This window comes from Oxyura jamaicensis, chromosome 8 (assembly GCF_011077185.1).
Source record: "Oxyura jamaicensis isolate SHBP4307 breed ruddy duck chromosome 8, BPBGC_Ojam_1.0, whole genome shotgun sequence".
Taxonomy (NCBI): domain Eukaryota; kingdom Metazoa; phylum Chordata; class Aves; order Anseriformes; family Anatidae; genus Oxyura; species Oxyura jamaicensis.
Genome location: NC_048900.1, coordinates 9,073,962 through 9,097,961, shown reverse-complemented (window position 1 = coordinate 9,097,961; position 24,000 = coordinate 9,073,962). Strand labels below are relative to the sequence as shown.

At 45.9% G+C, this 24,000-nt stretch overlaps 1 protein-coding gene across 1 annotated transcript in view; it reads right to left on the bottom strand.

The window, feature by feature from the left end:
- Positions 1–977: 977 nt before the first annotated feature.
- NOTCH2 (notch receptor 2) overlaps positions 978–24,000 on the bottom strand; it is an 85,197-nt gene continuing 62,174 nt past the window's right edge. The window contains exons 19-33 of the mRNA XM_035333010.1: positions 22,747–22,900; positions 21,565–21,749; positions 20,597–20,729; positions 18,020–18,265; positions 15,863–15,975; positions 14,775–15,304; positions 13,672–14,019; positions 13,277–13,419; positions 12,327–12,537; positions 11,399–11,495; positions 10,708–10,876; positions 6,637–6,938; positions 6,140–6,287; positions 5,562–5,659; positions 978–4,698 (exon numbers count right to left, since the gene is read on the bottom strand). Of these exons, the coding sequence (XP_035188901.1) occupies positions 3,355–4,698; positions 5,562–5,659; positions 6,140–6,287; positions 6,637–6,938; positions 10,708–10,876; positions 11,399–11,495; positions 12,327–12,537; positions 13,277–13,419; positions 13,672–14,019; positions 14,775–15,304; positions 15,863–15,975; positions 18,020–18,265; positions 20,597–20,729; positions 21,565–21,749; positions 22,747–22,900 (4,221 nt within the window). The 3' untranslated portion in view covers positions 978–3,354. The remainder of the gene's footprint in view (positions 4,699–5,561; positions 5,660–6,139; positions 6,288–6,636; positions 6,939–10,707; positions 10,877–11,398; positions 11,496–12,326; positions 12,538–13,276; positions 13,420–13,671; positions 14,020–14,774; positions 15,305–15,862; positions 15,976–18,019; positions 18,266–20,596; positions 20,730–21,564; positions 21,750–22,746; positions 22,901–24,000) is intronic.

The following is a 24,000-nucleotide window of genomic DNA, read 5'->3' as shown; positions in this document are numbered from 1 at the left end:
TGCCCCAGTTCCCCGCCTGGCTGGTTCAATGAGGCTTGTTTGGATGCAACAGGACAGGTTCTCACAAGCCACTCATCATCAGGGGCAGGGGCAGATGCACGCAGCCAGCCCCAGGAGATGCAGGTCGCAGCCTGAGCAGCCCCGAACACACTGCGGCCCTGCCCAAGAGGCACGGCTCTGCTCGGTGGAGCTGCCTCAACTTTGGCACGGACAGGGAACCTTGTGGGAGGTGGATGAAAGCCTCCTGGAGACTCCTACTCGTCAAGCTGGCTCTACTGGAAGATGAAGGAGCTACGCTGTTTGAATATTAAACTCTGAAAATGTCCCCCCAGCAGCTTTATTATCCCTCCTGGGCATTGTAATTCTGCTACCAGCTCCACCAGTGTCCCCAGCGAGAGCTGAAAAGCTGCCAGGTGAGCATTTGCTCAGCCTGAGGCTTCAGGGGCAGCTCCCTGCTCAGAACACAGGAACGAAGCCATTGTCAATTTGTTCTCTAATTGTCCAAGTCTGAAACTTTCCAGCTCTGAGAACACAGCACGGAAGAGCCGTGCTTCCCAGCTTCCAAAGCTGGAGAATCGCCACAAAAGCCTCACCCCTGCTCCAGCTCCCAGGCAAGTGAGAGCTTTTATTCAAAGCATCTCACAAGAAGGTCACAGCCCAGTTCCTCCCCATCCATTCCAGTACGCAGCTGGACCTCCCCAAATCCTCCTGCTAAGCTTGGCCGTGGCTTTTTGCAGGCACAGCTCCATGGATGGAGCTAACAGTGAAGTTTGTGTGCTGCCAAGCCACGGCAAAGAGTACACTTGATCTCCAAAAGCTCTCTCCTGACCTGGGCTGCAGAGGTCCTGAGGAGTCCTCCCCTTCTCAGGGGCCAGAACAGCTGCCACACGCTGGAGATCTGTTTACAACCCCCTCTTTACAATGCAGTGGCTGTGCCGTGATAGCTGGGAAGGCAAATGAAAAGAGCAGCACACAGACACTGGGCACGTACTCTTTATTCTGGGAATAAAAATTGCTTATACATTTTGCAGCAACTATTTTCATAAAAGACTTTTATAAAAAATGTAAAAATAAGCAAATATTTTCCATTATTAATATAGGAAAATGCTGCTGTGTGAATGGTTATTCTACAACTTATGAGATAAAATACCACCTTAAGGAGATATTATCTTTACAAGTAGTTAAAAAAAGAAAGGCAGAGGGCCATCATATTAACACACCAGGCACGAAACTGGCTTCATTCCACAGAAAGCTCTCATCTTGTAAATGGTAGCCACATATATAAAAAGGCACTTGGTTATTTGGGGCTAACGAGGAAAAGCCCTTTGTTTCTTTAGCATTGATGTAGCAACACTTCATTATTTGCAGTGAAACATGTACCTCGACAGACCTCCAGGAGCTCGCGGGCTCCTGCCTGGAAATCTGAGTCAGTTGCAGCTAAACTTCACAGTACACACTGCGGCGAGTGTGACGGGGAATGCTGTGTGCGTCAGAAAGAGCAGTAGCTTCAGAATAAAAACTTCAGCCCAAAAAACACGGCCCCTGGAACCAGCTCCTCCTGAGGCCCTGCCTTCATGTACCATTGAGTTGAATCAAAAGAAGAAGAAAAAAGCTTTACTCTCGATTAGAATGGAAAGAAACATCGGAGAAAAATACTGTACACGGTAGGATGCTGAATAACCGCTGCTCTGAGGGGAGCGGCCGCCTCTGTCCTTTGGCAACAGCCGACAGCTCCAGATCTCTTTGGAACGCATGTCTGCAGGGTTCCCCCGAAGAGGTAGAAGCGAGCCACCCCCAGAAACGTACACCTCTACTTCTGACTGGTGTGGAGCCCTTCAGGGAAGTGTTACTCTTGTGGAAAAGGAACAGCGGCTGTCCAGCTAGGGTCAGGGACAGCTGCCTTCCCAAACTGCGAAAGCGTCAGGGGAGCTCAGTACCAATGCCACTGCTGTGCTGTGTAGGCACAGAACCTCAGTCAGGAAACTGCAATGCAGGCAGGAGCTGAGAGCAGAGGACGGCCCCAACCCTGTGAACCAAACTGCAATAGATGGTTTTGGTCAGCCGCTCGGCCCAGCTCCTGGTTTCAGCCGTGCTGCTGGAAGCCTGCTCAGGACTCAGTGCTGCAGCTTCCTTTTGGGAAGGGGAGGACGAGGCAGCACTGCCCCAGGGCTGGAGCGAAAGGGACGCTTTGGAAGGGCTGGAGACCATTCCGACACAGAAGGACACACACCACAAACATGTAACGACATCCTTGACACTTCTCGGTAATACCACAGCGAGGCAGCATACGATACCTGTAGGACAGGACACACAGCAGCCCTCGGATGGAGGGGAGGGGAGTGCCGTGCAAGAATGCTGGGAGCTTGCGTTATTAGGTTTGGAAACACTCATGTTAATCCCCAAGAGTTTATCAGCAGGCCTGTGTGACTTCCAGGCCATCTCTTCCGATACGGGAGCACGTGAAGGCTGTCACAGACACGCCTGCCATGACGAGAGCACAGGGAGGGTAGTGTGTCAGAAGGGTCAGGCGTGTCTCGAGGAAGACATACAGCTCGGGAGAGATGTGCCTACAGGCCACTGCGGGGGGAGACAGGTCAGACCAGCGTTTTCAGGAGGAAAATTTAAAAAAATAAAATAAAAAGGCTTAAAAGAAGACTATATGTATATATAATCTCAGAATACCTTGAGGGCAGGCAGTGAGAATGGTAAGGGGTATTAGTAGGTTTGTACAAGAAAAGGGCTCTCAAATAGGAAAGGGTGAAGCTGCGTGACAGAAACTGGTGACTCTAGTCACTTGACCTGCAGGTGTTTTGGGAAGTCTGGCTTGCTTGCTGAGCAAGGAGAGCCGTGGGAAGGAGGGGTCCAGGAATGTGGGTGCAGCTCTGAGCTGAGTCAAAACAAGGCAACTTGAACTCGAGGAGAACTAGTAGAAGGTGCTTCGGACAGAGCGGTTATGTAGGTAACAAAAGGAGTAACAAAATAAGGATACAAAGCTGGTTTTGGCTAAGTTTCTGGAGAAACGACCATGAGATGCATTAAGCTGAAGAGCTGTCTCTCCAGATAAGTGGTGGAACGCATTTAAAAGCAGACTGGAGAATCCAGTGCAGACAGCAATCACACCCAAGGTGGATGGGAGTTGGTTAGAAGTGACCCAGCTGGTCTTCTCCACCACCAGCTTCTACAGTTCTCTGTTTAGGAAAGCATAAAAGCTTACAGCAACCACAGTCCCTCCAACGAAAGAACATCCTGGGCTCATTAAGACTCTTGGATACTAAAATGGTTCTTCATTTCCATCCTGGAAGACCTTCATGAGTTCTGGAGTCCGCTTTAGTCAGGCTTCACCTTGGGCAGCCTTCAGGCGTAGACCTGCATGTTGTTCCGCTGCTGCTCCGACATGTGGGCGGCCGCCGGCCCGCGCTGGTTGTTACCGGGACTGGTTGCCACATCAGACCAGTCGGAGGCTGAGTGTGGGGAGGAACTTGACCACTGGTCTGGAGACTCGGGCGACGGAGTCAGGTATGGGTGCTCCCCTTGTAAGTGCCGGTTGTGGCTAGGAGTCCGTTCTGTGGCCGAGGAGTAGCAGCTGTGCTGTGACGGAGGCGTGGGGTACTTGCCCATCGAGCTCTGGAACTGGTGGTAGGCTGGGAGGATTGTCTGAGGCACCTGCCCGTCCTGCTGAGGGATGGCAGCCATGGAGAAGGAGGCGCTGGGCAGCTGGGCTAAATCCGGGATCTGGTACATGGAGCTGAGAGGACCAGCCATGTTCTGAGCGCAGTTTGACTGGGCCTGCTGCGGCAGTGCTTGCTGGTTTATGCCACCCTTGGGAACCAGCTGGAAAGTCATGATAGGGGGCAGAGACTCCCTGGACACTCCCATGTGCTTCGTATCTGCTTGGACCAAGCCGCTCTGCTGAGAAACACTGGGGTGCGAATGCATCACCTGCGGCACCATGCCGAACATCTCGTTGTACTGAGACTCGTTCATCTCCATGCGATTCATCCACTCGGTGGAAACGTTGGCTGGCCGCAGCCTGCCGAGCCCGCTGTTCGGAGGGGTCGTTCTGTGCTGCGAGAGCAGCTGGCTGACAGACGGGAGCACCGTGCCGGATCCACGTCCTAAGGGCTGCATCTCGTGGAGGTTGGAGAAGGACATCGAGTGCGCAGCCTGCACTGACGGAGCGGTCAGCAGGGAGCTGGGCGACGAGTGTAACACCCCTGGCGACGGCATCACAGGAGACGATGTTGGTTCGGATGCAAAAGCATGGGGCGATTCGAGGGAGTCGACTGGTGACAGGGTTACTGAGCTCTCCGAGAACTGCCCTTTGCTCTCGCTGAGGGACTTCTTCCTTCTCCTCTTTGCATCTTTGGTGAGGTTTGTGGGCATGATGCCTTTGGCATTCGGTTTTCGCGACTTCTTGCTTAAGGAAGCGTGCTTCAGATTGAGAAAGGATCTATTTGGGCCACAAATGACCGGGGAGAGGGCAGAGTTCAGCATGGCACCGGGGTGCCCGGTGGGGCTGTGCGCTACATTGTACTCGTTGAGAAGCTGCACTATGTCGTGGTGCATCCGGTCCTGGGCCACGTCTCGGGGCAGGCGATCCATGTGGTCCGTGATGTCTCGGTTGGCAAAATGGTCCAGCAAGATCTTTGCTGCTTCGAAACTGCCTTCCCGAGCAGCGAGGAAGAGCGGTGTCTCCTCCTGAAAACACAGAGCAAGTATTTTAGCAGCTTCATTACGGTAGGGACCAACATACACCTTGTGCTCTTACGGGTATCACAACAACTGGAAGCATGGTCTGATGCAGTACCTCATTAATTGCCTCCAAGAACAATTCACCCTGGGTTAAACCACCAGGAAGGGATAAACACATACTAAATCATCCCATCAGGAAGAATATTGTTCTGCCATGAGTCCTCTGATACTTTAAAAGCACCTGGTGCTTCTCTCCCATTGTACTCCATAAGGAAAAGGTACAAAGGACTAAAACAGCTCAGAACTGGAGCTTGTTGGTAGCTCTAAAATCCACTGAGCAACATGTAATGATTCAAAAAAGAAGCCCTAGACAGAGGAAAGAAATCAAGGACTAAGATGAAGCAAAAAGTAACAGCAGTAAAGCTACGAGGCCGGCACAGTGCAGACTGTTTCTCACACAGTGGGGTTTCTGCCCCATGTCCTCCCTGCATAGGGGTCCATGGTAACGTGACAGGATGAGGCGGCTGCTGCACCACTAGACCTGACTCTTGGCTAACCAAAACCCATCTGCTTTACACCAGCAACAGTCCACTCTGGTGCTCTCACGCACCAACTGTGCATTGCATTCCCTTTCTGCAACAATGGCAGGACAGCGCTGATGCCAGACCATGGCCGAGCAAGAACTGCTTCCCCAAACCAAAAGTCGTGCAGGACATCCAGCACCTGGGGAGAACTCCAGTCACAATCCAGGCTTGGAAGACCCACACTGAGCACCCAATTTAGAAAATCTGAATTTAGTTCACTTCCACCAGCAATGAGATGCTCTGAGATAGGAAGGACAGCCATGCTGAGCACCACCCAAACCATACCTTGTTATCCTGCATGTCTCTGTTGGCTCCATTTTTCAGCAGCACTAGTGTTGCTTCCACGTTGTTGACAGCAGCAGCCCAGTGAAGAGCAGATTTACCTGCAAGGAACCCAAGAACTTCAGTAACAAACAGATGAACTACCCTCTAAAGAGCCAAGATGGACAGAGCACAGAGGAAAGAAAGCAACTGCAGTATAGTTCACAGCATGTGAACGTAGCCTGAAGCAATGTTTACACTTTGGAAATTGTGTGACATTCCCAAGACACAATGGGACTTTCAGCGCTGGCTTTCTTTTTGTGTGTTATTAATTTGTTGTTATTTTTAAATAACCTGTCCACAGAGCCATGTCTGCTGTACACAAAATCCCAGCACATCCAACCCCGTATTTCTCCTGAACCTTTCCAGGACTTTCTAACCAAGCCACTGTGAAGCAGCCTGCAGTTTGTTATTGCTGGGAAAACATCGGCTAGAGAGTCTGCTGTCCTATTTAGCCACCCATCTTCTGAGAGAGCAGAAACCCTCCCCTCCTTGCTTGCACCACGACATTTGCCCAGCTTGGTATGTCATGTCCACGTTACCATGGTCATCTACGGCGTTCACATCTGCTTGGCAATTAATCAGCTCGGCCACCATTCCTTCCACAGCCAGCCGTGCAGCCAGAATTAACGGGGTTGTTCCGTCATTCATGCGAGCATCCAAGTCTGTCACTCTATTACGGATCAAGATCTGGACAACACAAGAAGACAAATTTATTTATTTTTAATAATGCTACAGAAGAAAACCGAGGATTTGAAAGAAACTTAAGAGCAAGCCTGAGCAATGAAATGCAAGAACCCAGATAACGAGTGATATAGATGCAATCAGACCTAATAAATAGATGCAAGACTATTTATGCATGCTGAGCTCTTCAGGCTAAGAATACCAGAGGAAACTGGATCTAAAATACAGTTTCACCTGGCCATCACACTGTGGAAGATGTGAGAGCAAGGCAGGGAGTGAACAGAGCACAGCTTGGAAAGGCTCATATATTACAGTGCACAAACACTCTAACAAAAAGGTTCTTCAGTTGCTATACCTGAAAGACGCCCTGGGCATCAGCAGCTACAGCTGCATGCAGGGGAGTCCGTCCCATGTTGTCCCGTGCGTTAGCATCCGCACCAGCATCCAGCAAACGCTTTGCAGCATCTGCTCTTGAGTAACGGGCTGCTAAATGCAGCGCCATCTCCCCAGTGCGGTCTGTTTGGGCCTGCAGGTTGGCGCCTTGATAGATCAAATCTGTTATTATGTTTGCTGAGGAGTCTTCTGCGTCCTCGTCATCCTCGCTAATATCAGAACTGCCCACACGCAGAGACGCCAGCATGAGAGGAGTACATCCATCTGCGAACAGAAGAGATGCGATCACGTTAACATAACAGTGACAGCAGAGGAAGGAAGTCCTCCCCTAGCGCATTGCCTCACCTTGACCACTGACAGCTAGAGACAGTCCCTCCGGTCAGTTCAGCACAAGCCTGTTCTCCTAACTTAAAGCCCAGAGTTAACGACCTGTTTTCCTTCCAAGCATAGCTCTGATAGGTAAGTCCAACCACAACAGAACTTAGGTAATTCTCAAAGAAGTATCATGAAACAAAGCAAATTTGCTGCTGGAGTGGAAAACTTCCTCAAAACGTGCAGGCTAGCTAAGTTTGCAAGGAGAAGCAAGGGCTATAAAATCAAAAACTTCAAGTGTATAACTATTCATGCGGATGTTGTAATAACATACCTAGGGAAAAGAAACTATTTATTGAGAAAAAATACTGGACAGCTAGAACCTGCTTATTGGTGGCATTTCACAGATAGTAACCTGAAGAGAAACACAGACAAAAACCTTCATGTCGATTATGCAACAAAGTCTTCATTAGAAGGACACCAAAGTTGGCCAAGTGAGGCACGTAAAGCTGAAAAATGCCCTAGTACGCCTGCATGAATCAATTTCATCTTGCTTGTAAGACACTTCACCGCACACACACCCTAGGCACCTAGAAAGTAAGAGGGACTGAGATGGCAGCAGGACTGAAACCCTGTGCTAACTGGAGCTCTGCAAAGGTGAGCACAAATTTTGCTTCTCCAGTGTGGTTTGCTAGCAGAAATCCAAGACTATCTTTGAGCAACTGCCTGATTTATTCCATGGACAAGCAGGGGACAGTTTGGACCCTACAGACAGCAACTTCCCTGCCTGCATTACTCTCAATCTATAGTGCACTATCTTCACTAAACGAAGTGCGTGATCAGAGTCAGGATTCTACGCAGATAAACACGGCGATGACAACCTAATGTAAGTGGTATGCTTACATGGGAATATTCCCGACGTCTGATGGTCAGGCTTTCCTAACTCTCTTTTTTAGAGCAGCTCCAAAACTTTTATAAAATTCTAGAAACTATCGTTCTACAGCTGGGAACCACATCAACCACCCGCCGAGATCACGGCTGCGGCAGCAGATCCGCCTCCCAGAGCCAGGCTGGCCGCAGCATGCTTGCTCCTCCTGGTGGCCCGAAATCAGAGCACACACACACCCTTTCACCGAACTTCCTTAGGATTTGTTGGAAGGCAGAGAAGCGCTGACGTACAGACCTGGGTTCAGTTCCAAGTCCCAGTCATGGCTACAGACCCCCTTGCCCGTTGTCCAGAGCTATACCTCTCTTTGTGCCTCTCCCTCCCTCCCACTGCTGGCTCTGCTCCCCTGTCCCAAATGAATACTTCTCAGTATTCAAGTCAGGCTGTGCTCTCCTCCGTACTGCCCTGATACAAAGAGCAGAGAAATGGAGCACAGAAAGGAGCCCTCCTTTTCTCTAGCACTACAGCCCTGAGAAAAGCACTTGCTCAGTCACTGCATTTGTCCTGGCCAGATCACACTCAGCTGCTGTATGGGGACACAGTTACAGTGAGCGCTAAATCCTTTGAAAAAACTAGCTGCCAGCCTCCAGAAAGTCTCTCAGGTACGTGCAGCTCTTTTCAGAGCTTCCTAAGTTGGCCACACACGGGTAGTTTTATGAGGCTAGCAAAAAAGCTCACATCCAGTTAGGCTGTCACAATTAAGTACTTGTTGGACTATTAAGAAAAAGCCATGGGTGCAATGCCTTTTTTTTTCTTCCTTCAAGCTTGTTCTCTGAAATAGCTGGAAAAGAACTCAAAAAGATCCAGCTGGAGGCAGACACACAGCATGGAAAATTCCAGTCTGAACCACTGAAGTTTTAGCTACTGAAAAAGAGGGCCAAATAATAGGGACAGTTAATCAGTTTTAATTATAGGTGGTGGTACCAGTTATGCCTATAATTGCATTACCCTGGTTACACACAGACAATAACTCCGCTGAAAAGAATGTCCTCAGCACTCTGGGGGACACAGAAAGAACAGCATGGAGGGACAAAGGTGAAAGCAGTATTTTATATAAAAAAACTCTTCTGTTTGCTGTCTTTCAAGAATACAGCCCCGAGTAAACTTAGAGCTAGGCAGTAAAGCCTAAAATTTCACCAGATACGTACAACTGAAGGACTCTATACACAAACAATATACCAAGAGCTGGGATGCAGAGAACCCACTGGCAAAGTCTATAGGAGATGGGACCTCTTGGACCCCCTTCTTGGGCTTCTGCTTGAGACAGAGGTGGCTGCATGTCAGAATTGCCTGTTTCCTCCCTCTCCCTGCTAACGGAGAGGAAGGTGGCCAGGGCAGATGAATGCCTACATCTACTCTGAGGAATCCTACCGCTCCTTACTAACCCATTACTCCAGCACTTGAGACTTTTTAAACCATTTCTTCCACTGAAAGCAACTCAGCTGCTTCTGATGCTGCAGAAGGGAATAGCTTACAGAAGCTTGCTTCAAGTCTCAGTTGCATCTGAATGGCAGGAAAACAGCTCTTAGATCATATTATTCCACTGCTATTGCTGGACAAAGCTTTGAGTGGACACAAACATAAGCAGTCTGAAGATTTAATAACATCACCGCCTGCACTTGGAAAGCTTTTACCCCAGCCACACAACTAGAAGCTTCAACAGGGAAAATTTAAAAAAAGCTTAGACTTGGCAGAAACTGATGGTTTACGCTCTCACACTCCTTACACAGAAATCTCTCCTTCCTTGTGCTTTGCATTTAGGAGTGCTAAGGGGTCAAGGAGAAGAGAAGACAATAAAAGGGAACCAAGAGATGGCTCCAGACATCATTAAATTGCATGGAAACATTTCCACATAATCCAATAAAAAGCAACAACAGCAAGATCATCAGAACCAACTCTGTGTATGAACAAGAACCATGTTTGCAGCTCTTCTGACCAGGATAGAATTCTTAGTCGACTTCCCTCAAGAAGACAGGAATCAATTACCAGATGACCCACCCAGTCCCTTACCAGATTACACAGCCTTAGTGCTACGCTTACAACAAGCAGCAGAGCTTTCAGAGCTTTTACTGCATCTAAAAATTTGAGGCTGGCAGAAAAAGAGAATGGGCATCCCTGTGTGTTAAGGAAAAGTTCTTTCCACATTCAGAGTTGTGGTACGGTGATCAACAACTCATTGAACCCAGCAGCTGAGGATATAACTGTATTAAAAAGAACTCATTAAAACGCTTGCTGCATTGCTGCTCTGTTCCAGCACAGATTACTCACACACTGCTAATCAGGGCATACCGTCTGCCAGAAGTCATCTTATTCAGGAAAAGACTGCCCTTGCTTCCACCCCAGATAGCAGGGCTTAAAGCTGTGCTGTAAGATGGTCCTCAGCAAACTCTGCCATAAATCTCTGCAGTGATCCAGCTGGAGAAATTGGGAGTTTCTTCCAGCACAAGTTTGCATTCCAAACTTCTGGCATTCTGATGTCCTTTAGTCATGCATTGTCATAAAGGAGATCACAGACAACTTCAGTTACTTCCTAACACTGCCTGTTATGCAAACTCTGTACTGTTCATATGATATCCCATGTGCTGTAGACCATGATCCAACCTCTCCAGCTTTCTTTTCTGGAGTGCTCACGAGCTTTTATCAAGTACCATAGAAGTTCTGCTGGTATCCCCGTATACCCCATATTGTTTTTAAATGTTAGCAGTCTCAGCAGTTGGAAATAAGGGAGGCCAGGGCCTGGCTTGCAGAACATACAGGACACTCAGGAGTACTGACCTGGCCCTCTGACATTGACATCCAGAACATCGACTTCTTGATCTGCTTGAGGTGGCGTAAGGGCTAGCGACGTGCTCCCACAGACATCTGCTGCCTCCAAGTGCTGCTGTGTCCACTGGCGCTGGTCTACCTGCTCATCAGCTTCTGGGAGCAAGGCTTGATCCTCAGCCTGAGCAAAGGAAACAAGCAGTTGCTTCAAAGTGCTCATCAAGTGGCCAACGTCACTGAAAGTTCTGATCTAGTCAAAGATGTCTCTGCCCTTGGCAGAGGGGTTGGATTTGATGATCTTTATAGGTGCCTTCCAACCCAAACCATTCTGAGATTCTCATCTTCTCTTTTTTAAGCTAAAAGTCTCCACTTGTATCAGCTTGGCATTCCCACCATGCGCTACCAGGTCTGAACTCTTAGACGTTACACTGCCATTAACCTTCTCTTCCCTTCGGTGCAGCAGGGCCTGAGTAAGGAGGGAACACCAGTACAGAAGTCACCTGGTTTCTCTACTGGCCTGTGGTGGTAGTGTTAACCTGAGGGTTTGCTCCTCAGGTATCATTAGTTATGTGTTACAAACACCTGAGCAAATGGAGATCTAGGGCAAGGGGCATACTCTGGACGTTAATGCAACTGTTTTCCTCACTAGACAAAAGCAGTTTCAGTTGTAAGCAGGCGATATTCAACTCTTGGAACAACTTACCTTTGCTCTCTTTGGCTGAGGTCCACCATCACCCGCCCAGTGTTCAGTTGGTCCGGAATCTGCCAGGTTACCCTCTGGTATCTGGACTGAAAGATTTCTAAGAAACAAGGGGAACACATTACCTTATGGCCTTGATCTGCTACCTATACCAGCCCACAGAGACAAAAATGGGATGCTTGAAAGTGTGGTAGCTTGCGAACAGAGGGACCAAGAAATTAGAAAGGAACAACTACAATCTCAAGTACCAGACAGCTGCTGCATGGTAACAGGCACAATATGGATTAGAGTTCCCCACCTGAACAACTACAGCACTGAGCTTCTGTAATTTCCAACTGGAAATTATCAACCTGGACACTGCAGGACTGAGTCCTGACGCTCCCATGACTGGCAAGCAATCTCCAAGCATGACTGTGTGACATCTGAGATGCTGACCTCCCAGACAACACACAGAGCATAAATCAGACTGCATACACCTTGCCCCCAGAACCATGGGAGTTACATAATGAGCTACACATTTTGAACTGACAATTTGGTTAATTCAGCGGAAAGTTGAAACTGCATAAATGGGATTTGTCTTTCAAAACTTTCCATTATTTCTGAGTCATATCTTTAATGGATCGAGGTAGTTCATTGACACCTATCAACCTAAAAATGTCACACCTAATAGAGAAGGAAATTATGCAACTAACAGTACCTAACTGCTGAATTACACAGCGTCAGAAAACCAAACATAGCCAGGAGATTAGATTACAGTTAAAGTTCTTCTGTCTAATACAGATGTATTAAATTCAGGGAAATATGTGTTTTAGCTTAAAGGCAGTTTTCCCTATGGAGTTAAGCATCTTTAGTGAAAGATTTATCAACCATGTTCTTAAAGTCCTCCAATGTGCTAATTAACACGTGGTCAGTAGCCTAAATGCAAACTTACTTGAGTCCAACTGCATCTTCCCCAACCGGCTCTCTGCGCTTATGATTACTAGGATCCCTGCGCAGAATGAAGCCCTCAGGGAGCCACAGTGAGCCATGTTTGCGCTTACGCTTCGCCATCATCACACCCAAGAGAAGGATTAAGAGGATGATCAAAGCTGCCACAGCAAGTAGGTAAAGCAACTGGGTCTTCGGTGGTAACAAGGGCTCACCTAAAAATTCCAGTTAAAGTACAATGAGATTAGCAAAGTCGAGGCAACAATCTCAAATCTACATACTTTTTCTTGCGCAGTTTCTCAGAGGATATTGTTTCTATGAAGTGACATCTTTAGAACAAAATCTTGACAAATTTTAGCCTCTGCTACGATTGTTTTAAGAATATATCATATGTTTGTTTGGCTTCCCTTGCTCTTGTTGCTCTAAGCATTTCTAGAGTATACGGCTGCTGAACTGAAGATCTTGCTTCTCCCTCAAGAGTCCCTCCTGCTGGCTGGAGACAGCCATCCTGAATCAGTGTGCTCATCTACATAAAGATACGAGCATGACTCAGAACTAGGAATAGTGTTATTAGCACTCTAGAAAAAGGTTTCACCTTTTGGGGGACTGGGGGAGCAGAAATCATGGCAATTACATTTTGCCAGAGGAAAAAACACGTGTTAGACTGAGAAATGCTCCAGTGCCAGCTTTTCTTCAATGGCACCTTTCTCACTGAATTCATAGCTTAGAGGATATGAGTGGTTTCTAGGACAGACAAGATCATTGCAGCACATGGAAGATTACTGTTTCTGCACGTATTAAAATGGCTAGGCTCCACTCTTATATGCCCTGCCTTACTAAGGAGTTGATGCCCCCTCGGAGCAGAAACCACACTGAACAGTGAGATATTAAGGTGACGATCAGTAACAGGAGCATGTATTTTGCAAGCCCAACTTTTCCTCTGCAATTACTTACTTTGGACAGACACAAAAGGGTAAGGCAACATGCCCTTGATTGCTTGAGCAGCTAAGAGAGCTGCAGCAGCTTCTGTGTTCTGAAAACATTGCTCTGAATCCTCTGCACACTGACGGTTGTCAATCTCCAGGAAGACCCTGGTGCTGCAGAAACACAGGAAGAGGTCACAGAAGTTAGCTAGAGAAACTTGGCCAAAGCACTAGGTTAAACTGTGGCCTTTTGAGTTAATCTTTCCACCCCAGCACTGAATTTGGCAACTGCAATGACTTTACAGTTCCCCATTAAAAACCATACAGATGGGTTACAGCCCTAGATAGTGCAGAATGCCCCAGACACCCACAAACAAGAGCTAGCAGTGTAACAAGGCTTGGGGAATAAAAAGGCTTCCAACTTACCCAATGACCTCTTGCTCTAATTCTCTGTGCTTGCGAATGACCACAAGGGATCGCCGACTCCGTGCTGCCGACTTCTCCCCATAGTATGGGAATACCATGGGGTTTCCCTGGGAGTCCAGCTTGATTCTCAGATTGGTGTGCAGGAGAGTTCCCAAAGTGCGCAGAAAGCTGCGAACATCGCCCAGCAGCTCATCAGGGGGCATCAGGACCACAATGATGAGGGTCCCCTCTGCCAGTTTCTCAGCTTTGTCACCAGCGCAGTCGAGACCGTCCCAGCCACACTCCTCACTGTTACAGCCCTGGTCACAGCGGCCATCCGCGTAGTGATCTGCACAATACTTGTCATACCTGGAAAAGTTAATAAAGGGTTACGGGCAGCATATAGGACATCTATTCTATATTGCATACCTGCAGTCTAGAGGCAAAGGCCTCTCACCTATTTCTAATTATCAGTGGTTGGTGTAAAATAATTGTACTCAGGACATAAGGCAAAGAGATGTAACCCCAAGGTAAGGGTGGCAGGGTGGAAGACATGAGCACAGAACACCCTGTGGTTCATTTCTGGTACCAGTGAAGAGAACTGCTTATTCTGTTTCCTAAGAGAAAGCTACAGCACCTCCTGCCTCATCAAGGGAAAATCACGTGCTGTAACATTTATCGTAAATAACTGAAGAGAAAGAAGCATGAAAGCATCACAAGCAGGAAAATACATTCAGAGGTAGCAAGCAGATGGGACAAAAACACAGGTGTTGCAGGCATGCAGTGGAGTTCAGGACAGAAGGTGGTACTACTAGGATCTAGTACAAGGTGAAATGCCCCCTTTTTTACATTTCCATACATTCATGAGGCGGGTGAACACATCGCCATTGCTCAGGCTATCAATTTAGTATGTAACATACAAATTCCAGAACTTTCCAAAAAAAGAGATAAAAAGCAATATAACTGCAGAAACTCCTTGATCCGAATTTTTAGCAGAGTATGAACCAGCAACAGAGACAAAAGAAGAGACTAGAGCAGTGGGTATGAAGAATACCCACTGTTGAAAGCACTAGCAGGAGATTTATTAGCAACACAGAGAAACCATTCTTGGGATTATGCCTTACTTGCATGTTTTGCTGTTTTGCTGACATTCAAAGTTGTCAAACAGACATTCGGGTGTATTGCAGAACTCGTCACACTGTCCATTGAAAAGCATCCAGCAGCGCAATGAAGAGGAGCAGTTGGCCCAAGGATCTTCCATTGTCAGGGAACAGTCGCCTCCATCCCACTGGCAGGCATGAGTGTTACAGTCTTCATCACAATAGCCATCTTTTGCTTTTTCTGCACACTGGGAATCCAAACATCCTAGAGGCTCTTGGCTGGGATGTGTGAGCTGCTCACACTGGCTGCCTTGGGCATGATCAGGACACTGACAATAATAGTAAGGAGGCTGAGAACGAGGGTGGCAGCTTCCACTGTTCTGGCAGGGGGCACTGGCACAGCCTGTGTTTGTCTGGCATTCCTCTCCCACAGACAGCTTGGGGCAGTAGCACCGTGGGCCAGATGATGTCTGGATGCACTGCTCACCCTTCTTGCATTTCACTTGTCCACAAGTACTGTGGCTGCTGAACTCACATTTTGCCCCGGAGTAACCCTAGGGGAAAAAAGAAAAAAAAAACAAACAGGCTCAAAACTTATTCTTCACCATTCTGAGGGCAGGAGGCAAGACGTCCCATGCAAACCCTTTCTCCCCAGTAATTCCCCTAGCCTTATCACAAAGTATGCCATGATTTTCTGGCTCTAGCTTCAGGAATAAACTAGGAACTTGCAAGACTGTTACGTTTGTGAATGGACTTAGAGCTGTGAACAAGGAGAACCTTGCAGTAAAGCACAGAGAATGAAGGATATAAAAAAAATAAAAGTTAAAATTTAGTGCTAGCTTTGACAGAAAAGCCAGCTATGCTTCCACAACAGCAGAACTGTTTGGGGGTAACAATAGGCAGCATCATTCTCCTACAGTACCTGGAACCCCTGGGTTTCCCAGCTAAGCAGATAAATTGAAGGATAGATAAATTAAAAGATAAACTACAGAGTGTCCAAAGACACAAATGCAAGTACACAGAAGAACCGTAACCAACAACGGACCAGTGAAACTAATGTGTCTGTATCCAGACATGAGGCAGGCAATCCAGTGTCAGGATGTGGTGCTTACCGGAGGACACTGGCAGATGAACCCATCTGGCATATTGCTGGCAACAGCACAGGTACCTCCGTTCTGACAAGGCTTCCGAGGACACACATCTATTACACTCTCGCAGTGACGACCTGAGGTGTAGACACGTGGGGAGAAAAGAGCACATCATAAACCAGTCACAAAGCAAAACACTAATTAACAGCCAACAAGTCAAATGCTCCAGTGAAACTTTTTCCCCAGAAGAAGTAAAGCACACCTCTCCAGAGAACATATGCTAAGTAGCAGCCAAAGACTACTGCTATTCCAAAATCTACACAGGTTATCTGGAGACAGCCCGCCTTGTCTGCCCCCCCAAGAACACGTGTGACACAGCACAAAACCAGAATTTGCTGCTGTCACCCTTAAGTCATCCAGGCACAAGACTGAAGAAAGTAAGGGTTCCTAAGATTTCTTCGCTTTCTGGGGGATGCTCAATGAATCCAAACGCAAATCACTCTCTGACCATGAGTGAACAACTCAGCATCTGGCAAGGACAAACGGAGAAGAGCATCTTCAGCACCCAACCTTGGACCAGGCAAGGAGTCCTGACAGGTCACCCTACTCATGCATCTGATTTCCTGGAAGAAAATTATGCCTCAGGACCAGATGCAACCTGAGTGAATAGGATGAGCAAGGAGAGCCTCCTTATGCTAGTCAGCTAGGCAGAGGTCTTGCTGCACTGACTAGCATTTGCAGCAGCACCCAGAGTCAAGCTCTGATGCCAGTATTTAAAAAAGATGAGGATGACCTAAACATGACTTGGACCCCCCAGGAAAATATGAATAGAAGTCTCCACACATGTGCAGCCAAGCCTGAAAGCTCACAGACAGGAGCAGACAGGGCAGGATGGCCCACAGAGTCCTGGCATCCTATCAGTCACCAACCACAGCAAAGCTCCCCCTGCCTCCTCCCAGGCAGAAGGGTCAACATGGAATGTGCAGAAGGCGAACAGCTAGAGGAAGAGGCATGCTCCCCCTCTGTGCCTAACATTTCCAGACAGATTTAATGTCTGAGACACAGCAGCTCTCCCAGCTCCTCCAGAGGAGCTGCAGGTCTGCACTCCCCATGCTGCTAGTTCCAGTAATGCTTCCATGAGAGCCAGAAGCAACATGAGGCATAAATCATAAAAGAATGGTTTGTATTTAAGCCTGTGTGTTCGGCTAATATCCCACACCAGTACCCTACCAGCTATCCTGCCTCCAACTCCATCATGTGTCATTCTTTTAGGAACTTCTTGTGTCAGTCTACATAACGCATTCAAAAACTACTGCATGAACTCTTTAATGTGTGTTCTTGTGATTTATTTGCATCTGACAATCACAAGTTTAATGGAAAATCTCATTGTGTTTAATTTTGCAAGTAAAAAGGAGTAAAAACTACTGGTAAAGCATGCAGAGAAGGTCACTGGTAAGCAGGGAAAGTGAAAGGTTTTGATGAAGGGAAACTGAATACATAGGAAGTTAAATTGACATGCAGACTGGGAAGCTGAAAGTTAAGACACATCTGGAGACTATTAGCTCAAACTTATGCCCAGTGGGAGGCAGAAAGCAGAATAGCAGTAATACTGACAAAGATGATGTCTAGAGAGAACTAGACATAAGTCTATGTTGTGTGAATTTTTTGCGAAGTTGTGATTCAAAGTTGGATAAATAACCAGGGAACGTACAGCCTGTCTATGCACAGAGTATTCCATCCTGGCCACACCACCAATGTAAGGAAGAAGGGGATTAAGGGTTATAAAAGGAGGCCAAAAACTAATTATGAATACCCTAATAGCAATTTTTATATAAAATTCATATGCTGCTTTGCAAAAGGAAAAGCCACAAAGATGGTGACACAAACAGTTACACTTCCACTATCAGACATGTGAAATTACAAAGGAGAAAAACATCACAGAAGACAAAATCCTGGCAGCCAAGCATCTCAGGAGATTCTTTAGTCTGAGACAACTCTGGAAGCCCAATTTCTTAGATTTTTTTCCGCTAAAAAGTGTTTTAAAAACTGAAACATGCTATAATGAAACAGTCAGATATTGTAAAGGGAAGTGACTAGATAACATGACTGCCAGAAGGGGAAAGAATTACCATTTTTCAAGATTATCACTCTGGAACTGGAAGCATGTTTACGAATACTCACCAGTAAAAGCACTACGACAGATGCACGTATAGTCATTTATCAGCTGAACACAATCCAGACTTCCACGAGGGTTACAAGGATTAGAGAGGCATTCATTGATATCCCCCTCGCATCGCTCGCCTGCAAAGCCTGGGAGACAAACACAGCTGTAGCCCCCGATCTGGTCAATGCACTGCCCTCCGTTAAAGCAGCGGGGTACTCCCAAGTCTGAAACACAGTCATCCACGTTCTCCTCACAGAAGCGACCTGTCAAAATGGTAAAAGAGGCAGTTTGAGGATAAGGAGTCATGGCCTCATTTCCTATCGCGTGCATCAAGTTTTTAAGAAACAGTCCTAGATATAAACAGGTAAAGATCCTTAATGCAACTCACACCCACAGAGCAGTCAGCAAGCCTCGGATCTGACCTAGGAAGCGTGTGGTTTAGATCCAGATTGTTCTCAATGATATGTCATACTGGTACTTAGCAGCTTTCATGCCTGACTTAATTTAAGAGCATAATTAAAAACACAAAAACAAAACAAAAAAAGATACACTCAGTTTAGCCCCGTGACTGAACATAGCCAGAGCACCCTGTGCTGTCCCTTGCAGGGCTGTAAGCTTCCCACCATTCATTTCACTTGGCGACAACCCCAAAACTCAGCCAAGATCATTTGTAGCAGTATCATTAAAACAGGCAACAAACCAACAGAAAAGCAACTGTGATAAAACACAGATTCCTGGCCGACATGACGTTTCTGCAGTTTGACTTCTGGGGCCTGACAGTAAATTCTCAGCACTGCGAGTGATGGCAGCTTCTCCCTCTCCCTGTGGGGTTCCTTTTCAAGAGAAAAGGTCTGGTCCTGGTTCTGCCTCAGCCACACGTGTAACAGATAAAAGGGAATAGAGAGAGTAAGCTGAGCAAAGACTTGTCTGTTAACGCAGTTGATTCATGCTAAGTCAAGCTGTTGTGGTGACTTCACAGCTGCCTCCAGGTATGGCACTATATGATATGAAACATCCCCCTGGTAGGCTTAGGTCAGCTGCCCTGGCAAGGGCCCCTCACCACCTCTTGTTCACTCCAAATCTACTGACTAGGGGGGGAAGATGGGGGCACTGGAGAAAGCCCTGATGCTGTGGCCAGCACTGCTCACAACAGACAAAAAACATCGCTGTGCTATCAGTGCTGTTCCGGCTACAAGTGTAGAGCACACTACACGGGCTGCGACAGGAGAAGTTAACTACAGTAACTCGATTTGCTTGTATATGGAAGATGCTTACGTGGGCATCAGTAAAGCATGCATTTCAAAGTAGGCCTGGGACAAAAACTAGGTCTTTATATCATAAATAATGATACCAATCTTTTCTAGTTCCTTTCATTTAAAAAAAAAAAAGTCACCTCCAAAAAGTAATTCATCAACAATGACTGAGGAATTAAAAGAAGCACATTCAGAACCCTGTACAATCTTTCAAAGGTGAAGGGGTGCTTTAGTACATCACAAGTTCTGGCAGCACAGAAAATAGCACATATACATGCTTCGATGTAGAGATATAAGAAACAACTCTGGTTTTGCCTTTAAACTGAAGGACCAAATTAAGAACAATAGACAAAGGATTGTTGAACACAATGATTAGCAATAAAATAAACACTTATCCAAACTGGTGAGATGTGCTGACAGCCACACTGAACAAACTGGTAATATTCATGTGTAGGAGGCAAATGTTAGATTGTTAAGTGTACTTACGACTAAATTTCTGGTTCATACCTATCTAACATGCATCTGGAGGTTTTGCCTACCTTGAGGTGACATACTTCAGAAATAAAAAGTGAATTCAGAGGCATGTAAAATCTAACTGATTTGAGAAATAAGATGCCAGGAAAAAAAGTCAAGAAAACATTTGATGATGGGTTAAAAAATGCGTTCTCTCTGCAGTCTTTAATATTTAACACTAGAAGGTAGAGCAGCCAAGTGGCCAGATTTAACAGGGAAATTAAGGTTAGTTTTCAAGAAACATGGTATTAAACAAGCTGTGGAATCATACTTACTGTGACCTGCCATTATGTAGCTAGTCTTTTTTTTAAGAAAAGCTTTTATTAAAAGAGCTTGAAGTTGCTGAAACAGTTTCAGCTACCCTACAGGCATTAAACTATTTGCACAAAAGGCTCCAAGAGAGGACAATGCATGGCCAAAATTTAAATGAGGACACTGGAAATTATGGAAGAACTAAGCAAGTTTTCTGTATATTTCATAGCATCTTAACTAAAAAGAAACCCTGGATTTACTGAAGCAGATAGAGTTGGGAGAGACCTTAATGGCAATCTAGGCCACCCCCATTGCAAAAGAGGCATCATCTATTCTCAGAGGACACTGTCATGACCTATTCCTTTAAAAGAAAGAAAAAGAAAGCTCTGAAAGACAGATCCCATAGCCTAATTTACATATTTATTTTTAAAGGGAAAATATGTATCTCAAGGGATTCAGTGCACTTTGGGAACATTCTTCAAAGAAAATAATGCATTCCCTTTAGACTCTGTCAGGAAACCAGTCAGAAAGGAAAATTCATTCTTGTAACGTTCACTTAATTGCTGAGATTCATACCCCGAGTGCCTGGTGGACAGGAGCACTTGAAATGGTTGACGAGGTCTATACACGTTCCTCCATTCTGGCAGGGCTGAAACTGGCACTCATCCACTTCATATTCGCAGTTGACACCCTGGTATCCAGGCACACACTACCAGTATAAAAATACATGTCAGTAATCTTTTCCTAACAGATACATTAGCAGACATCTGAGAAAGGCTAATACAGACAAAGTGAATCTTCAAAGGGACAGATTATAACTTCCTTTGTAGCTGTACAATTGCAAGTGATTTCAGGGGCTGCACAGACAGACAGTTTAAACACACAACTTGACCACATGACTACTCAGCTGTACAATACATGTCTGAATTTGAGTGACTTTTTTCTGTAAAATACAGGAATCAAATCCTGAAACTTCTTGGCACTGAGATTGGCTTGGAAGTTTTGACTTAAGGTTTACGTAAGATCCATCCTTTCCTTCTGGGCTTGTGCTTCCAAGGTGTTCTGACATTTTCCAAACCTTAGGAAGGTTAGTATGTCATAATCTCATAGTCTACAGTACTCTCTACGTCAGCTTGTAAGACTTGGAAGGCAGTGGATGGCATCCCCCACTTTGAAAGGCAAGGGATAATTTGCCTGCCCAACAGGGTGAATACTACATTCCTTTAATGGATGACAAATTTATTTTAATATAAACCACATCAAGGAAAAAAAAATTAAGATATGAACTCCCACCTCTGAGGAAGAAGGAGCTCAAATGCCAGTCAACTATACCTCCCTTGCAAACACACTTCCGTTCAGTTTTTAAAAAAGTCTTGCAGGAGCACTGCTTCTGCCACAGCTATATTAATTTGTTTCCAGGTATAGGTTGCTTTTATCCCCCTTAGAATCTATTCTACCACTTACACGTTTGATTTCTTTCTATGCCTTTGCAATACGATGCTCTAAGTATTTAGGACACTTCCTACTAGAGCACTGTGCCTTACCTCACACTGGTATCCACCCAGGTGATCCCGGCAGGTGGCACCGTTCTGGCATGGGCTGGAGTCACATTCATCCAGCTGCTCCTCGCAGTAGCTGCCCGTGTAACCCACCCGGCACTGACAGCGGTGCGTGTTTCCAACATTCAGGCAATGACCAGAGTGCTGGCACAACTGATCCACGGTGACTCCTGAAACAAAGTTAAATAAAGTGAACAAACACATAAAACATGCCTGCCATCAGTGTTGGTAGCTCGGCCAGGAATTGACCCAATGAATTGAAAGCGTGAAATTGAAAAATTTAAGTTACTCTTTAAATCACAATGAGTCAGAACCACAACCGTCTTCTGAATGAAGTCCCTGCTCTGCCACATTTGGATCAACCACCTAGTGGTAACTCATGCTAGTGTGGACCAACCACACTAGCATGAGTTACAGGCATTGCTGAATTATTTTACCACTGGCAGGTGAATACACATCTCTGAAGTAGATACACATCTCTGTTGCAGGATGAAGGTTCAACATACCTAAGAATGTATGCTAAAATTATCGAAGCTTGACAGCTTGCTCCTTAGACAAGGAGTCTGCTTATTTGGATTTCCCTGACTGAAACTGGCATGACACTGTTCAAGAGCCTGGGCTCCAAGACACCTTATAGGAAGAAGATATTTTACACATGCAGTATTTGAAGTAGGAAATTAATACCTGGGGCAACAGTCTTAGCTGTTGCTAAAGTGGGCACTTAGTAGCCAGTCTTCTCTGAGAAAATACCTTGAAAGGTAAGGAGTTACAAGATGCCTTTCACAGACAAAGGCAACATGCCTTAAACCTGGCCTGCCTGGGATTTAGCAGAAGGATAAATAGCCAATGTATTTTCCAAAAAGGCAGTCCATGTAAAAAAGTATTACTGAAACAGACTTTGGAAAGATTTTCAATCTCTCTTAAAAAATATTCTAATTTTATGGTAGAAACCAGTGTCGTATGTCATGGAAAACCAAGAAAGCCTTGACTCCCAGTACAACCTTGCAGAGAGTTTTCTGGCTTAGAAGTGGCTGTGACCGACCTCTTAGAGGTGAAGCTCTCTGAGATTTCCAATGCATGTGTCCGCAGTCATTTGAGGAAAGGAGGCATGGATTAATGATGCCCTGGGACATACTTTTGGTTAAAGCACCAAAGATGCTTATTTACCCCTTTGTGAAGCTGCCACTTGACAGGAGACGTTGGGCACATCGCAGTAAGCACCAGTCCAGCCAGAAGGGCAGACGCATCGAGTCTGGGCTCCAGTTTGGAGACATGTGCCCTTGTTCTTACAGGGAGACCTGCTGCATAGATCCATAGGTGTCTGCAGAGTGAAAAACACAACAAGATGTATAGCAAGAGCAATAAGAAACACCAAAGTATAGAGTTCAAGAGGCAAAGAAAGGATGGTAGGCTCTGCAAAACTTGTTCCACGTAGTATTGGAAAGAAAGGGAGAGTACTTCCCAAGTCTAAGCTAAGTGCTTGTATGCCTATGAAAGAGCAAACATACAGGAAAGTAAACCCCAGGTGGCAGCATAATTTCATCACTAAGCTGATCCTCACACCTTGCCATACAGAGCTGGCTGGCTGCAGAGCTTTACCTGGCTGGGTTTAAGAAAATGCAGATTTATTTCAAATTGGGCTTCCATTTCTACTTAAGTAGGAATCTTCCACCTATCAACAGTAACAGGTCCTTTTTCTTCTCCCAAACTCCCTCCACCTTCTTTTTTTTTTTAAAGGGTAACAGATGTGTTCCACATTTTGCTCTTTGCTTTTCGTTTCATTAGCTCACCACACTTGCTTTTGGCCCCATTTGCCCTAGTATGCTCTCTGAATTTTTCTGTCTTTGGAGATCCATTTGAAATCCTAGAACTGTTTTAGGAACTGAAAATGGGTCGGAGTATACTGCCTTTCTTGATTCCACATACAAAAGAGCACAATATCTAAACAGACTGAAATTATTAGTAAATCATCATATGAAAGTGGAGTGGGGACTCAGAATAACTGTCTGATTTAATATAAACCAGCCACTAACTATCACTTCCTTTTTGAGCACTTAGCCTTCAAAGTAATACAGCTATTTGATTGATTTCAATCTGACTTGAGGGAAGGATGAGGTTTGTAAAGTGAGTAGTACTGAACCTTGGCTGCAAAACACAATTTCAACTGCAGAAAGTTCTGCTTTTCAGATGCAAACCATCTCCCCAAAAAGACTAAAAAAAGAAAAATCTGTGCTTTCACAGGCAACCAAAAAGAAACTTGGAATTCAGTTTTATCACACTCATTTGAGTGTGAAGAAGAAAAACACCGAGCCTCTTGCTTCTGCATTTGTAATGAGTAGCTATTTTACATGCAAATTCCATAACTTATGAATCATTGTCTGATTCTGTTCTGTGTATTTAGCTTTGCTAATTAGGTCAAGC